Genomic DNA, 16,890 nt, shown 5'->3' on the forward strand with positions numbered 1-16,890 from the left:
TACATATTATACTGAAATAACCTTCCCCACCTCCTCATAGTTACATATGATATTATACTGAAATAACCTGCCCCACCTCCTCATAGTTACATATTATACTGAAATAACCTTCCCCACCTCCTCATAGTTACATATTATATTATACTGAAATAACCTTCCCCACCTCCTCATAGTTACATATGATATTATACTGAAATAACCTGCCCCACCTCCTCATAGTTACATATTATACTGAAATAACCTTCCCCACCTCCTCATAGTTACATATTATATTATACTGAAATAACCTGCCCCACCTCCTCATAGTTACATATTATACTGAAATAACCTGCCCCACCTCCTCATAGTTACATATTATACTGAAATAACCTTCCCCACCACCACCCCTCCTTTTCCATCTCCTCCTCATCCTCCCCCTCCCCTTACCTCCTCCTCCTCCTCCCCCTCCTCCTTCCCTTACCTCCCCCAAATCCTTCCCTCCCCCTCCTTCCTTTACCTCCCCCTCCTCCCCTTACCTCCCCCAACTCCTTCCCTCCCTCCTCCCTTCCCTCCCCCTCCTTCCCTTACCTCCCCCAACTCCGTCCATCCCCCTCTTTTTCCTTTATCTCCCCCTCCTCCTCCTTCCCTTATCTCCCCCTCCTCCTCCTTCCCTTATCTCCCCCTCCTCCGCCTTCCCTTACCTCCCCCTCCCACCACCACCCCTCCTCCTCCCCCTTCTTTCCTCCCCCTCCTCCTCCCCATCGTCCTCCTTCCCTTACCTCCCCCTCCTCCTCTGGTTCCTCCTGAGGTCAGGCCTCCCCCGGCGCTGCTGCTGGCCCTCTCCCTCTCTCGGGTCCTCGCCGCCTCCCGCGCTGAGAGGAAACATTGAAAGATTTCTGTGCCGTGCGACAGACAGACACAGAGAGACATCACACAGGGCGCTGGGTTAAAAGGGTAGCTGTGCGACGAACCACGCCGTGGCGTAGGTCAATGAGGCTCTAACCCAGGCTAGTCCTGCCAGACTACAGTAAGACTCGTTCAAGGCTGTACAACCCAGGCCCCCTTGTCCTATCCCTGTACCTTTGTCCTATCCTTTGTCCCATCCCTGTACCTTCGTCCTATCCCTGTACCTTTGTCCTATTCCCTGTACCTATCCCTGTACCTTTGTCCTATCCTTTGTCCCATCCCTGTACCTTCGTCCTATCCCTGTACCTTTGTCCTATTCCCTGTACCTTTGTCCTATTCCCTGTACCTTTGTCCTATTCCCTGTACCTTTGTCCTATTCCCTGTACCTTTGTCCTATTCCCTGTACCTTTGTCCTATTCCCTGTACCTTTGTCCTATTCCCTGTACCTTTGTCCTATTCCCTGTACCTTTGTCCTATTCCCTGTACCTTTGTCCTATCCCTGTACCTTTGTCCTATTCCCTGTACCTTTGTCCTATTCCCTGTACCTTTGTCCTATTCCCTGTACCTTTGTCCTATTCCCTGTACCTTTGTCCTATCCCTGTAGCTATCCCTGTACCTTTGTCCTATCCCTGTACCTTTGTCCTATTCTGTACCTTTGTCCTATTACCTACCTTTGTCCTATTCCCTGTACCTTTGTCCTATTCCCTGTACCTTTGTCCTATTCCCTGTACCTTTGTCCTATTCCCTGTACCTTTGTCCTATTCCCTGTAGCTATCCCTGTTCCTTTGTCCTATTCCCTGTACCTTTGTCCTATCCCTGTAGCTATCCCTGTACCTTTGTCCTATTCCCTGTACCTTTGTCCTATTCCTGTACCTTTGTCCTATTCCTGTACCTTTGTCCTATTCCCTGTACCTTTGTCCTATTCCCTGTACCTTTGTCCTATTCCCTGTACCTTTGTCCTATTCCCTGTACCTTTGTCCTATTCCCTGTACCTTTGTCCTATTCCCTGTACCTTTGTCCTATTCCCTGTACCTTTGTCCTATTCCCTGTACCTTTGTCCTATTCCCTGTACATTTGTCCTATTCCCTGTACCTTTGTCCTATTCCCTGTACCTTTGTCCTATTCCCTGTACCTTTGTCCTATCCCCTGTACCTTTGTCCTATCCCCTGTACCTTTGTCCTATCCCTGTACATTTGTCCTATTCCCTGTACATTTGTCCTATTCCCTGTACCTTTGTCCTATCCCTGTACCTTTGTCCTATTCCCTGTACATTTGTCCTATTCCCTGTACCTTTGTCCTATCCCTGTACCTTTGTCCTATTCCCTGTACATTTGTCCTATTCCCTGTACATTTGTCCTATTCCCTGTACATTTGTCCTATTCCCTGTACCTTTGTCCTATTCCCTGTACCTTTGTCCTATTCCCTGTACCTTTGTCCTATTCCTTGTACTTTTGTCCTATTCCCTGTACCTTTGGGAGCCCATTGGTCGGCTAGGTGGAGCCATAGCCCTGCTATTGATTACAGCTATTGGGTTTGAGCTGGTGGCATCGTAGGGTCGGAGGTCAGGAGAAGGAGCTAGGTGCTATTTTGAACCCGTGAATACAAGTCCTCATTCCTTCTCATAATAGACCTCACAGATTTGTTTTGGAGCAAATTCCCTTTAATTATTTTTACAAACATAAAAAAATCTAATATTATTGGGACTGAACTTGTTCAACGGTTCTCCTTGGCATAGCCAGAGTTACAGAGACAGATGTGGCAAGCAGCAACGAGGTCAACACCTGACAAACTGGTATAAACTGCAGGTCAACTCCACTCTGAATGTGTGTTTTCAGCTGTTAACTGTAGTTTCCTCGTTCACCCCCTCAGTAGTGACGACCTGTAGTCTACGCTGCTATCACATCCACATCCTTTCACTAGAAATACAGTACCTTGCGAAAGTATTCAGCCCCCTTGAACTTTGCGACCTTCTGCCACATTTCAGGCTTCAAACATAAAGATATAAAACTGTATTTTTTTTGTGAAGAATCAACAACAAGTGGGACACAATCATGAAGTGGAACGACATTTATTGGATATTCCAAACTTTTTAACAAATCAAAAACTGAAAAATTGGGCGTGCAAAATTATTCAGCCCCTTTACTTTCAGTGCAGCAAACTCTCTCCAGAAGTTCAGTGAGGATCTCTGAATGATCCAATGTTGACCTAAATGACTAATGATGATAAATACAATCCACCTGTGTGTAATCAAGTCTCTGTATAAATGCACCTGCACTGAGATAGTCTCAGAGTTCCGTTAAAAGCGGAGAGAGCATCATGAAGAACAAGGAACACACCAGGCAGGTCCGACATACTGTTGTGAAGAAGTTTAAAGCCGGATTTGGATACAAAAAGATTTCCCAAGCTTTAAACATCCCAAGGAGCACTGTGCAAGCGATAATATTGAAATGGAAGGAGTATCAGACCACTGCAAATCTACCAAGACCTGGCCGTCCCTCTAAACTTTCAGCTCATACAAGGAGAAGACTGATCAGAGATGCAGCCAAGAGGCCCATGATCACTCTGGATGAACTGCAGAGATCTACAGCTGAGGTGGGAGACTCTGTCCATAGGACAACAATCAGTCGTATATTGCACAAATATGGCCTTTATGGAAGAGTGGCAAGAAGAAAGCCATTTCTTAAAGATATCCATAAAAAGTGTTGTTTAAAGTTTGCCACAAGCCACCTGGGAGACACACCAAACATGTGGAAGAAGGTGCTCTGGTCAGATGAAACCAAAATGGAACTTTTTGGCAACAATGCAAAACGTTATGTTTGGCATAAAAGCAACACAGCTCATCACCCTGAACACACCATCCCCACTGTCAAACATGGTGGTGGCAGCATCATGGTTTGGGCCTGCTTTTCTTCAGCAGGGACAGGGAAGATGGTTAAAATTGATGTGAAGATTGATGGAGCCAAATACAGGACCATTCTGGAAGAAAACCTGATGGAGTCTGCAAAAGACCTGAGACTGGGACGGAGATTTGTCTTCCAACAAGACAATGATCCAAAACATAAAGCAAAATCTACAATGGAATGGTTCAAAAATAAACATATCCAGGTGTTAGAATGGCCAAGTCAAAGTCCAGACCTGAATCCAATCGAGAATCTGTGGAAAGAACTGAAAACTGCTGTTCACAAATGCTCTCCATCCAACCACACTGAGCTCGAGCTGTTTTGCAAGGAGGAATGGGAAAAAAAATTCAGTCTCTCGATGTGCAAAACTGATAGAGACATACCCCAAGCGACTTACAGCTGTAATCACAGCAAAAGGTGGCGCTACAAAGTATTAACTTAAGGGGGCTGAATAATTTTGCACGCCCAATTTTTCAGTTTTTGATTTGTTAAAAAAGTTTGAAATATCCAATAAATGTCGTTCCACTTCATGATTGTGTCCCACTTGTTGATTCTTCACAAAAAAATACAGTTTTATATCTTTATGTTTGAAGCCTGAAATGTGGCAAAAGGTCGCAAAGTTCAAGGGGGCCGAATACTTTCGCAAGGCACTGTAGGTAGCAGTGTGTTCAGTGACAGTCTGCTAGGTAGCAGTGTGTTCAGTGACAGTCTATTCAGTGACAGTCTGGTAGGTAGCAGTGTGTTCAGTGACAGTCTGCTAGGTAGCAGTGTGTTCAGTGACAGTCTATTCAGTGACAGTCTGGTAGGTAGCAGTGTGTTCAGTGACAGTCTATTCAGTGACAGTCTGTAGGTAGCAGTGTGTTCAGTGACAGTCTGCTAGGTAGCAGTGTGTTCAGTGACAGTCTATTCAGTGACAGTCTGGTAGGTAGCAGTGTGTTCAGTGACAGTCTATTCAGTGACAGTCTGGTAGGTAGCAGTGTGTTCAGTGACAGTCTATTCAGTGACAGTCTGGTAGGTAGCAGTGTGTTCAGTGACAGTCTATTCAGTGACAGTCTGGTAGGTAGCAGTGTGTTCAGTGACAGTCTGCTAGGTAGCAGTGTGTTCAGTGACAGTCTATTCAGTGACAGTCTGGTAGGTAGCAGTGTTTTCAGTGACAGTCTATTCAGTGACAGTCTGGTAGGTAGCAGTGTGTTCAGTGATAGTCTATTCAGTGACAGTCTGGTAGGTAGCAGTGTGTTCAGTGACAGTCTGGTAGGAGTACATTAAGTGAGAGTGTTGTGTCATTGCAGTAAAGTGAACCACTCACTCCCAGCGGTCATGACTTCGTGCTCTCTCTCCTCCTCTTCCTCATCCTGCTCCTGATTCACATCCTCCCTTTCTCGGTCCGTCCTCTCTTCTAGCTCCGCCTCCTCATCGATGGTCCTCGTGAACGAGTGCTCCTGGGGGTCCATCTCCAGCGAGTCCTGATTGTCTGAAATCTGATCGGGCACAACACAGGACACCCGTTAAAAGTGTTGTCACGATACCAGAATATCAGGTTTAGTATCACGATACCAGAATATCAGGTTTAGTATCACGATACCAGAATATCAGGTTTAGTGTCACGATACCAGAATATCATGTTTAGTATCACGATACCAGAATATCAGGTTTAGTATCACAATACCAGAATATCAGGTTTAGTATCACGATACCAGAATATCAGGTTTAGTGTCACGATACCAGAATATCAGGTTTAGTATCACGATACCAGAATATCAGGTTTAGTGTCACGATACCAGAATATCAGGTTTGGTGTCACGATACCAGAATATCAGGTTTAGTGTCACAGAATATCAGGTTTAGTGTCACGATACCAGAATATCAGGTTTAGTGTCACGATACCAGAATATCAGGTTTAGTGTCACGATACCAGAATATCAGGTTTGGTGTCACGATACCAGAATATCAGGTTTAGTATCACGATACCAGAATATCAGGTTTAGTGTCACGATACCAGAATATCAGGTTTGGTGTCACGATACCAGAATATCAGGTTTAGTGTCACGATACCAGAATAACAGGTTTAGTATCACGATACTCGATACCGAAAAACAAAACCTCAACAATACCTCGGCCAAAACATTGTGTTTTAGCTTAACTTCTTGGTGACTGAAATTATTTGTTCCCCTGTTTCATTTGTTCCCAGGGGGGAAGGGGAAGGCACCTAGGGAGTGCTTAGGCAAGAGGCCTGCGGGCATACATATACCCGTAGTATATTCATTGTCTAGGCACAATAGGTAAGACCTGGGCAGACCACCCCCTGTATTTTGGTTAGGGCACCAGGTGGTGCTAAATTAGGTAAGTATTGGTTAGGCAGGTAAGATAGGAGACGCTTTGAGATTTACTTTCCTTGCTTTGGTTCCGTCCAGCCCTTTTTCCCCATATTACCGTGTGAAGGAATAAAGTCCTTGTAAACGGTACCACATTCTGTCTGTTGTCATCCTTACTCACGCCTACAGTCCATACCTCTTTCACTTCACGGAGAGTTGAGTTGTAGCAGGGTGTTGCGTTCTGTGTCTCAATATATTTCATTTGTGATTTTCATGAATAGGAATATTTTCAAGGAATATTTATGTCCGTTGCGTTATGCTAATTTAGTGTCAGATGATGACAACGGTCCCGTTCACGGGATGGGGTGTCACTAGAGGTTAAGGAGACGTTTATCTAAAGTTCCATTCATAACAGTTGTATCTTTTATCAATGTTTATTATGAGTATTTCTGTGAATTGATGTGGCTCTCTGCAAAATCACTGCATGTTTTGGAACTACTGAACATAACACGCAAATGTAAACTGAACTTTAGCGAACAAAACATACATGTATTGTGTAACATTAAGTCCTATGAGTGTCATCTGATGAAGATCATCAAAGGTTAGTGATTAATTTAATCTATATTTCTGCTTTTTGTGACTCCACTCTTTGGCTGTGTTTTTCTGTGACTTGGTGACCTAACATAATCGTTTGTGGTGCTTTTGCTGTAAAGCCTTTTTGAAATCAGACACTGTGGCTGGATTAACAAGAATTGTATCTTTAAAATGGTGTAAAATACTTGTATGCTTGAGGAATTTTAATTATGAGATTTTTGTTGTTTTGAATTTGGCGCCCTGCACTTTCACTGGCTGTTGGCAGGGTGGGACGCTACCGTCCCGAATATCCCAGAGGTTAAGTCACAGAATAATAATTTTTTAACGTTGAACAATTGATAACTGGTAGAACCAAAATAACAAATATAATATATTCAATTTATTTTAAAAATAACACACCAAAATAATAATAATAGAATACCTTAAATTTCCCAATTCAAAACCATATTTTATAATTACATCTAAACTGTTTTAAAATGTAATTTCATACATATCAGGGTTCATTTGCTCATCTATGGCCACGATATGGAGTCAAATTACTGCCATTAGACCTATGATGAATTATTCATTACAGCTAAACCATTTCATGTACTGTATGAAATGAACAGCTTAGTTCCAAAACAACATAAAAAACATTGAAGCTAATTTCTGAAGCTTCTATAAGTCTGGCTAGCTTACTACTGCCCCCTTGAGAAGACAAGAAGCCTGGCTAGCTTACTACTGCCCCCTTGAGAAGACAAGTAGCCTGGCTAGCTTACTACTGCCCCCTTGAGAAGACAAGTAGCCTGGCTAGCTTACTACTGCCCCCTTGAGAAGACAAGTAGCCTGGCTAGCTTACTACTGCCCCCTTGAGAAGACAAGAAGCCTGGCTAGCTTACTACTGCCCCCTTGAGAAGACAAGTAGCCTGGCTAACACTACTGCCCCCTTGAGAAGACAAGTAGCCTGGCTAGCTTACTACTACCCCTTGAGAAGACAAGTAGCCTGGCTAGCTTACTACTGCCCCCTTGAGAAGACAAGTAGCCTGGCTAGCTTACTACTGCCCCCTTGAGAAGACAAGTAGTCTGGCTAACTTACTACTGCCCCCTTGAGAAGACAAGTAGTCTGGCTAGCTTACTACTGCCCCCTTGAGAAGACAAGTAGCCTGGCTAGCTTACTACTGCCCCTTGAGAAGACAAGTAGCCTGGCTAGCTTACTACTGCCCCCTTGAGAAGACAAGTAGCCTGGCTAGCTTACTACTGCCCCCTTGAGAAGACAAATAGCCTGGCTAGCTTACTACTGCCCCTTGAGAAGACAAGTAGCCTGGCTAGCTTACTACTGCCCCCTTGAGAAGACAAGTAGCCTGGCTAGCTTACTACTGCCCCTTGAGAAGACAAGTAGCCTGGCTAACTTACTACTGCCCCCTTGAGAAGACAAGTAGCCTGGCTAACTTACTACTGCCCCTTGAGAAGACAAGTAGCCTGGCTAACTTACTACTGCCCCCTTGAGAAGACAAGTAGCCTGGCTGCTTACACAGGACAGGACACCCCTTGAGAAGGCAAGTAGCCTGGCTAGCTTACTACTGCCCCTTGAGAAGACAAGTAGCCTGGCTAGCTTACTACTGCCCCTTGAGAAGACAATAGCCTGGCTAGCTTGCTACCCTTGAGAAGACAAGTAGTCTGGCTAGCTTACTACTGCCCCCTTGAGAAGACAAGTAGCCTGGCTAGCTTACTACTGCCCCCGTGAGAAGACAAGTAGCCTGGCTAGCTTACTACTGCCCCTTGAGAAGACAAGTAGCCTGGCTAACTTACTACTGCCCCCTTGAGAAGACAAGTAGCCTGGCTCGCTTACTACTGCCCCCTTGAGAAGACAAGTAGCCTGGCTAGCTTACTACTGCCCCCTTGAGAAGACAAGTAGCCTGGCTAGCTTACTACTGCCTCCTTGAGAAGACAAGTAGCCTGGCAAGCTTACTACTGCCCCCTTGAGAAAACAAGTAGCCTGGCTAGCTTACTACTACCCCCTTGAGAAGACAAGTAGCCTGGCTAGCTTACTACTGCCCCCTTGAGAAGACAAGTAGCCTGGCTAGCTTACTACTGCCCCCTTGAGAAGACAAGTAGCCTGGCTAGCTTACTACTGCCCCCCACGTTAATATAGACCAAACAATCTGATCAGGCACAGGACAGGACACACGTTAATATAGACCAAACAATGTGATCAGGCACAGGACAGGACACACGTTAATATAGACCAAACAATGTGATCAGGCACAGGACAGGACACACATTAATATAGACCAAACAATGTGATCAGGCACAGGACAGGACACACGTTAATATAGACCAAACAATGTGATCAGTGCCAAGTACAGGTTTTTGTGACAAACTATCACAAGGAGACACTAGTGACATGTTGCACACTGCTAGCATGCTAGTACATACCATAGACCTTTAGTCATTGTGCTAACGCTAGTTAGCATTGGCTCACGAAACTACCGCTAACTTTCTTCATACCGGATGCAGAGACATAAAAATAGTATCTTCAAGTTCATCTGCCTCTGGGGATGTAAAATAAATAAATCCAGAAGTATCTCTTTAAATTGAAATGAGGACCGTGGGGGTTAGAGGTCAAAGAAGCAGTTGCCGTAAGTGTCTCTAGGATGTAGAGGGGTTTAAGGGTTGATGTGGGAATAAGGCAGCAGACCCTGACGTGGGACTGGAAGGATGTTTCATGGACCAACGGACCAGTTACTGAAAGAAGAGCCGGGTCACTTACCCTCCTCTCGCGGGAAGACGAGCGTGTCTGGACGACGGTCATGTTCTTACAGGCCAGCAGGCGGTTCCGGACCTTGTAGACACAACGGTAGACCTCAGCCAGCATCTTACAAGGCTGGTACCTGGTTGGAAACACACACAGAGACACACTGACTGGTGAACCCAGCCTGCCACATGAAATAGACAAGGCATGTAGTATCAAATGACACCACATAGGGTGCCAGAGTCCTACTGACCCTGGTCTAAAGTAGTGCACTATGTAGGGAATAGGGTGCCAGAGTCCTACTGACCCTGGTCTAAAGTAGTGCACTATGTAGGGAATAGGGTGCCAGAGTCCTACTGACCCTGGTCTAAAGTAGTGCACTATGTAGGGAATAGGGTGCCAGAGTCCTACTGACCCTGGTCTAAAGTAGTGCACTATGTAGGGAATAGGGTGCCAGAGTCCTACTGACCCTGGTCTAAAGTAGTGCACTATGTAGGGAATAGGGTGCCAGAGTCCTACTGACCCTGGTCTAAAGTAGTGCACTATGTAGGGAATAGGGTGCCAGAGTCCTACTGACCCTGGTCTAAAGTAGTGCACTATGTAGGGAATAGGGTGCCAGAGTCCTACTGACCCTGGTCTAAAGTAGTGCACTATGTAGGGAATAGGGTGCCAGAGTCCTACTGACCCTGGTCTAAAGTAGTACCACTATGTAGGGAATAGGGCTCTGGTCTATAGTAGTACCACTATATAGGGAATAGGGCTCTGGTCTATAGTAGTACCACTATATAGGGAATAGGGCTCTGGTCTATAGTAGTACCACTATTTAGGGAATAGGGCTCTGGTCTATAGTAGTACCACTATATATAGGGAATAGGGCTCTGGTCTATAGTAGTACCACTATATAGGGAATAGGGCTCTGGTCTATAGTAGTACCACTATATTGGGAATAGGGCTCTGGTCTATAGTAGTACCACTATATAGGGAATAGGGCTCTTGTCTATAGTAGTACCACTATATAGGGAATAGGGCTCTGGTCTATAGTAGTACCACTATATAGGGAATAGGGCTCTGGTCTATAGTAGTACTACTATATATAGGGAATAGGGCTCTGGTCTATAGTAGTACTACTATATAGGGAATAGGGCTCTGGTCTATAGTAGTACCACTATATAGGGAATAGGGCTCTGGTCTATAGTAGTACCACTATATAGGGAGTAGGACTCTGGTCTATAGTAGTACCACTATATAGGGAATAGGGCTCTGGTCTATAGTAGTACCACTATATAGGGATTAGGGCACCATTGGGAAGGCATAACCATGATGGTGTGCAGTAGAATTACCTGCCCTCTCCACAGGCTTGGCCCAGCAGGCCGGTGTGCTTCAGCAGAGCAGCCAGGACAAACCTGGACACGGTGTCCAATAAGATCTCATTACAGAGAGAGGCGTTGTCCCAGTCTGGAACACAAACACATGGACATCACTACATATCCCAGCAGCATTAATACTCTGCTTATTCTACACTATACTAATCTGTCATGAAAGAAAGATGGACGCCCACACACTGCTGGATGCTCCAATGAACTGAAAAGAAACTGAATAGACTGATTCAACTGTGGAAGCATTTAGCAGAGAGCGGGCATCACTCAATAAACTGAGAGCGGGGCATCACTCAATAAACTGTGGGAGCATTCAGCAGAGAGCGGGCATCACTCAATAAACTGAGAGCGGGCATCACTCAATAAACTGAATAAACTGTGGGAGCATTCAACAGAGAGTGGGCATCACTCAATAAACTGTGGGAGCATTTAACAGAGAGCTGGCATCACTCAATAAACTGAGAGCGGGCATCACTCAATAAACTGTGGGAGCATTCAGCAGAGAGCGGGCATCACTCAATAAACTGTGGGAGCATTCAACAGAGAGCAGGCATCACTCAATAAACTGTGGGAGCATTCAACAGAGAGCGGGCATCACTCAATAAACTGTGGGAGTATTCAACAGAGAGTGGGCATCACTCAAACTGAGAGCGGGCATCACTCAATAAACTGAATAAACTGTGGGAGCATTCAACAGATAAAGCGGGCATCACTCAATAAACTGAGAGCGGGCATCACTCAATAAACTGAATAAACTGTGGGAGCATTCAACAGAGAGTGGGCATCACTCAATAAACTGTGGGAGCATTTAACAGAGAGCGGGCATCACTCAATAAACTGAGAGTGGGCATCACTCAATAAACTGTGGGAGCATTCAGCAGAGAGCGGGCATCACTCAATAAACTGAGAGCGGGCATCACTCAATAAACTGTGGGAGCATTCAGCAGAGAGCGGGCATCACTCAATAAACTGTGGGAGCATTCAACAGAGAGCAGGCATCACTCAATAAACTGTGGGAGCATTCAACAGAGAGCGGGCATCACTCAATAAACTGTGGGAGTATTCAACAGAGAGCGGGCATCACTCAATAAACTGTGGGAGTATTCAACAGAGATTGGGCATCACTCAATAAACTGTGGGAGCATTCAACAGAGAGCGGGCATCACTCAATACACTGTGGGAGAATTTAACAGAGAGCAGGCATCACTCAATAAACTGTGGGAGCATTCAACAGAGAGCGGGCATCACTCAAACTGTGGGAGCATTTAACAGAGAGCGGGCATCACTCAAACTGTGGGAGCATTTAACAGAGAGCGGGCATCACTCAAACTGTGGGAGCATTTAACAGAGAGCGGGCATCACTCAAACTGTGGGAGCATTTAACAGAGAGCGGGCATCACTCAAACTGTGGGAGCATTTAACAGAGAGCGGGCATCACTCAAACTGTGGGAGCATTTAACAGAGAGCGGGCATCACTCAAACTGTGGGAGCATTTAACAGAGAGCGGGCATCACTCAATACACTGTGGGAGCATTTAACAGAGAGCAGGCATCACTCAATACACTGAATAAACTAAACCCAGACCCCCCCCCTCATGTATTATAGGTCATCCAGACACCCCCCCCCTCCGGTACCTTTGCTGGTGGCGTAGGAGTCCTGCATGTTGCTCCAGAGACTGTTGGTGGGTTCCTTCGTGGAGCCCAGGGCCAGCTCCACCAGGACGCTCATGTCTGCTCTCAGAGGACAGTCAACTGGTTTCTGCTCCTCGTTCCCTGAGAGGGCCTCCTCTAACAGCCAGCTGATGCAGTTATCTAAGAGGCACATACAAAACACAGTACGGACCAGCATCGTCAGAGAATAAATACAACAGATCAGAATGAAAAGAAATCAGATAGGAACCACTTCTAACTGTTATCTAGAGGGGGGTCATCAGATAGGAACCACTTCTAACTGTTATCTAGGGGGGGTCATCAGATAGGAACCACTTCTAACTGTTATCTAGAGGGGGGTCATCAGATAGGAACCACTTCTAACTGTTATCTAGAGGGGGTCATCAGATAGGAACCACTTCTAACTGTTATCTAGAGGGGGGTCATCAGATAGGAACCACTTCTAACTGTTATCTAGAGGGGGGTCATCAGATAGGAACCACTTCTAACTGTTATCTAGAGGGGGGTCATCAGATAGGAACCACTTCTAACTGTTATCTAGAGGGGGTCATCAGATAGGAACCACTTCTAACTGTTATCTAGAGGGGGGTCATCAGATAGGAACCACTTCTAACTGTTATCTAGAGGGGGGGTCATCAGATAGGAACCACTTCTAACTGTTATCTAGAGGGGGGTCATCAGATAGGAACCACTTCTAACTGTTATCTAGAGGGGGGTCATCAGATAGGAACCACTTCTAACTGTTATCTAGAGGGGGGTCATCAGATAGGAACCACTTCTAACTGTTATCTAGAGGGGGTCATCAGATAGGAACCACTTCTAACTGTTATCTAGAGGGGGGTCATCAGATAGGAACCACTTCTAACTGTTATCTAGAGGGGGGTCATCAGATAGGAACCACTTCTAACTGTTATCTAGAGGGGGTCATCAGATAGGAACCACTTCTAACTGTTATCTAGAGGGGGGTCATCAGATAGGAACCACTTCTAACTGTTATCTAGAGGGGGGTCATCAGATAGGAACCACTTCTAACTGTTATCTAGAGGGGGGTCATCAGATAGGAACCACTTCTAACTGTTATCTAGAGGGGGTCATCAGATAGGAACCACTTCTAACTGTTATCTAGAGGGGGTCATCAGATAGGAACCACTTCTAACTGTTATCTAGAGGGGGGTCATCAGATAGGAACCACTTCTAACTGTTATCTAGAGGGGGTCATCAGATAGGAACCACTTCTAACTGTTATCTAGAGGGGGTCATCAGATAGGAACCACTTCTAACTGTTATCTAGAGGGGGTCATCAGATAGGAACCACTTCTAACTGTTATCTAGAGGGGGTCATCAGATAGGAACCACTTCTAACTGTTATCTAGAGGGGGTCATCAGATAGGAACCACTTCTAACTGTTATCTAGAGGGGGTCATCAGATAGGAACCACTTCTAACTGTTATCTAGAGGGGGTCATCAGATAGGAACCACTTCTAACTGTTATCTAGAGGGGGGTCATCAGATAGGAACCACTTCTAACTGTTATCTAGAGGGGGGTCATCAGATAGGAACCACTTCTAACTGTTATCTAGAGGGGGTCATCAGATAGGAACCACTTCTAACTGTTATCTAGAGGGGGTCATCAGATAGGAACCACTTCTAACTGTTATCTAGAGGGGGTCATCAGATAGGAACCACTTCTAACTGTTATCTAGAGGGGGTCATCAGATAGGAACCACTTCTAACTGTTATCTAGAGGGGGTCATCAGATAGGAACCACTTCTAACTGTTATCTAGAGGGGGTCATCAGATAGGAACCACTTCTAACTGTTATCTAGAGGGGGGTCATCAGATAGGAACCACTTCTAACTGTTATCTAGAGGGGGTCATCAGATAGGAACCACTTCTAACTGTTATCTAGAGGGGGGGTCATCAGATAGGAACCACTTCTAACTGTTATCTAGAGGGGGTCATCAGATAGGAACCACTTCTAACTGTTATCTAGAGGGGGTCATCAGATAGGAACCACTTCTAACTGTTATCTAGAGGGGGTCATCAGATAGGAACCACTTCTAACTGTTATCTAGAGGGGGTCATCAGATAGGAACCACTTCTAACTGTTATCTAGAGGGGGTCATCAGATAGGAACCACTTCTAACTGTTATCTAGAGGGGGGTCATCAGATAGGAACCACTTCTAACTGTTATCTAGAGGGGGTCATCAGATAGGAACCACTTCTAACTGTTATCTAGAGGGGGTCATCAGATAGGAACCACTTCTAACTGTTATCTAGAGGGGGTCATCAGATAGGAACCACTTCTAACTGTTATCTAGAGGGGGGGGGGGTCATCAGATAGGAACCACTTCTAACTGTTATCTAGAGGGGGGGTCATCAGATAGGAACCACTTCTAACTGTTATCTAGAGGGGGTCATCAGATAGGAACCACTTCTAACTGTTATCTAGAGGGGGGTCATCAGATAGGAACCACTTCTAACTGTTATCTAGAGGGGGGTCATCAGATAGGAACCACTTCTAACTGTTATCTAGAGGGGGTCATCAGATAGGAACCACTTCTAACTGTTATCTAGAGGGGGTCATCAGATAGGAACCACTTCTAACTGTTATCTAGAGGGGGTCATCAGATAGGAACCACTTCTAACAGTTATCTAGAGGGGGGTCATCAGATAGGAACCACTTCTAACTGTTATCTAGAGGGGGGTCATCAGATAGGAACCACTTCTAACTGTTATCTAGAGGGGGGGTCATCAGATAGGAACCACTTCTAACTGTTATCTGTAAGTCGCTTTGGATAAAAGCGTCTGCTAAATGGCATATATTATTATTATCTAGAGGGGGTCATCAGATAGGAACCACTTCTATCAGTTATCTAGAGGGGGTCATCAGATAGGAACCACTTCTAATAGTTATCTAGAGGGGGGGGGGGGGTCATCAGATAGGAACCACTTCTAACTGTTATCTAGAGGGGGTCATCAGATAGGAACCACTTCTAACTGTTATCTAGAGGGGGTCATCAGATAGGAACCACTTCTAACTGTTATCTAGAGGGGGTGGGTCATCAGATAGGAACCACTTCTAACTGTTATCTAGAGGGGGTCATCAGATAGGAACCACTTCTAACTGTTATCTAGAGGGGGTCATCAGATAGGAACCACTTCTAACTGTTATCTAGAGGGGGTCATCAGATAGGAACCACTTCTAACTGTTATCTAGAGGGGGGTCATCAGATAGGAACCACTTCTAACTGTTATCTAGAGGGGGGGGGTCATCAGATAGGAACCACTTCTAACTGTTATCTAGAGGGGGTCATCAGATAGGAACCACTTCTAACTGTTATCTAGAGGGGGGGTCAGTTATTTAATTTTTATTTATTTGACCTTTATTTAACTAGGCAAGTCAGTAAAGAACACATTCTTATATACAATGACGGCCTACACCGGCCAAACTCGGACGACGCTGGGCCAATTGTGCGCCGCCCTATGGGACTCCCAATCACGGTCGGTTGTGATACAGCCTGGATTCGAACCAGGATGTCTGTAGTGACACCTCTAGCACTGAGATGCAGTGCCTTAGACCGCTGCGCCACTCAGGAGCCCAATAATGCCCCTATATAATATCTACACTATCGATCCTAACTATGCCGTGTTTCATACCTAGTTGAGGGATGTCCATCTCCAGCCCGTTGCTGAACAGGGGGGTTTTCAGCCAGTAGCCTGTATCCTGTTCCTCTAGAGAGGGGGGTGCTCCCTGCAGCATGCCCCCCAGGCAGCGGCCCACCAGCAGGCCTGCAGTACGCTCCAGATCCACCAGCCACACCCAGGACTGGGCCGGCTGGGACAGGGGCTGCCCTGCAGGGTCCACAAAGTCTGGGGCTCCTGGAGACACAGAGAGAGACAGAGAGAGAGAGAGAGAGAGAGAGAGACAGAGAGAGAGAGAGAGAGAGACAGAGAGAGAGACAGAGAGAGAGACAGAGACAGAGAGAGACACAGAGAGAGAGACACAGAGAGAGAGAGACAGAGAGAGAGAGACAGAGAGAGACAGAGACAGAGCGAGACAGAGAGAGAGAGACAGAGACAGAGAGAGACAGAGAGAGAGAGAGACAGAGAGAGAGAGAGAGAGAGAGAGAGAGAGAGAGAGAGAGAGAGAGAGAGAGAGAGAGAGACAGAGAGAGAGACAGAGAGAGAGACAGAGAGAGAGATACAGAGAGAGAGAGAGAGAGAGAGACAGAGAGAGAGAGACAGAGAGAGAGACAGAGAGAGAGACAGAGAGAGAGACAGAGAGAGAGAGAGACAGAGAGAGACAGAGAGAGAGAGAGAGAGAGAGACAGAGAGAGACAGAGAGAGAGAGACAGAGAGAGACAGAGAGAGAGACAGAGAGAGAGACAGACAGAGAGAGAGACAGAGAGAGAGACAGA

The 16,890-nt window shown here is 45.7% G+C and overlaps 1 protein-coding gene across 1 annotated transcript in view; it reads right to left on the minus strand.

Annotated features, from left to right (window-relative positions):
• Positions 1-758: 758 nt before the first annotated feature.
• LOC124029332 (probable E3 ubiquitin-protein ligase HERC1) overlaps positions 759-16,890 on the minus strand; it is a gene marked incomplete at its 3' end in the record, with an annotated part of 18,473 nt that continues 2,341 nt past the window's right edge. Inside the window, exons 2-7 of the mRNA XM_046341093.1 lie at positions 16,130-16,351; positions 12,433-12,609; positions 10,763-10,877; positions 9,441-9,561; positions 5,092-5,263; positions 759-875 (exon numbers count right to left, since the gene is read on the minus strand). Coding sequence (XP_046197049.1) covers positions 759-875; positions 5,092-5,263; positions 9,441-9,561; positions 10,763-10,877; positions 12,433-12,609; positions 16,130-16,351 — 924 coding nt within the window. The remainder of the gene's footprint in view (positions 876-5,091; positions 5,264-9,440; positions 9,562-10,762; positions 10,878-12,432; positions 12,610-16,129; positions 16,352-16,890) is intronic.

The sequence above is a fragment of the Oncorhynchus gorbuscha genome, unplaced genomic scaffold (assembly GCF_021184085.1).
Source record: "Oncorhynchus gorbuscha isolate QuinsamMale2020 ecotype Even-year unplaced genomic scaffold, OgorEven_v1.0 Un_scaffold_6146, whole genome shotgun sequence".
NCBI classification, from domain to species: domain Eukaryota; kingdom Metazoa; phylum Chordata; class Actinopteri; order Salmoniformes; family Salmonidae; genus Oncorhynchus; species Oncorhynchus gorbuscha.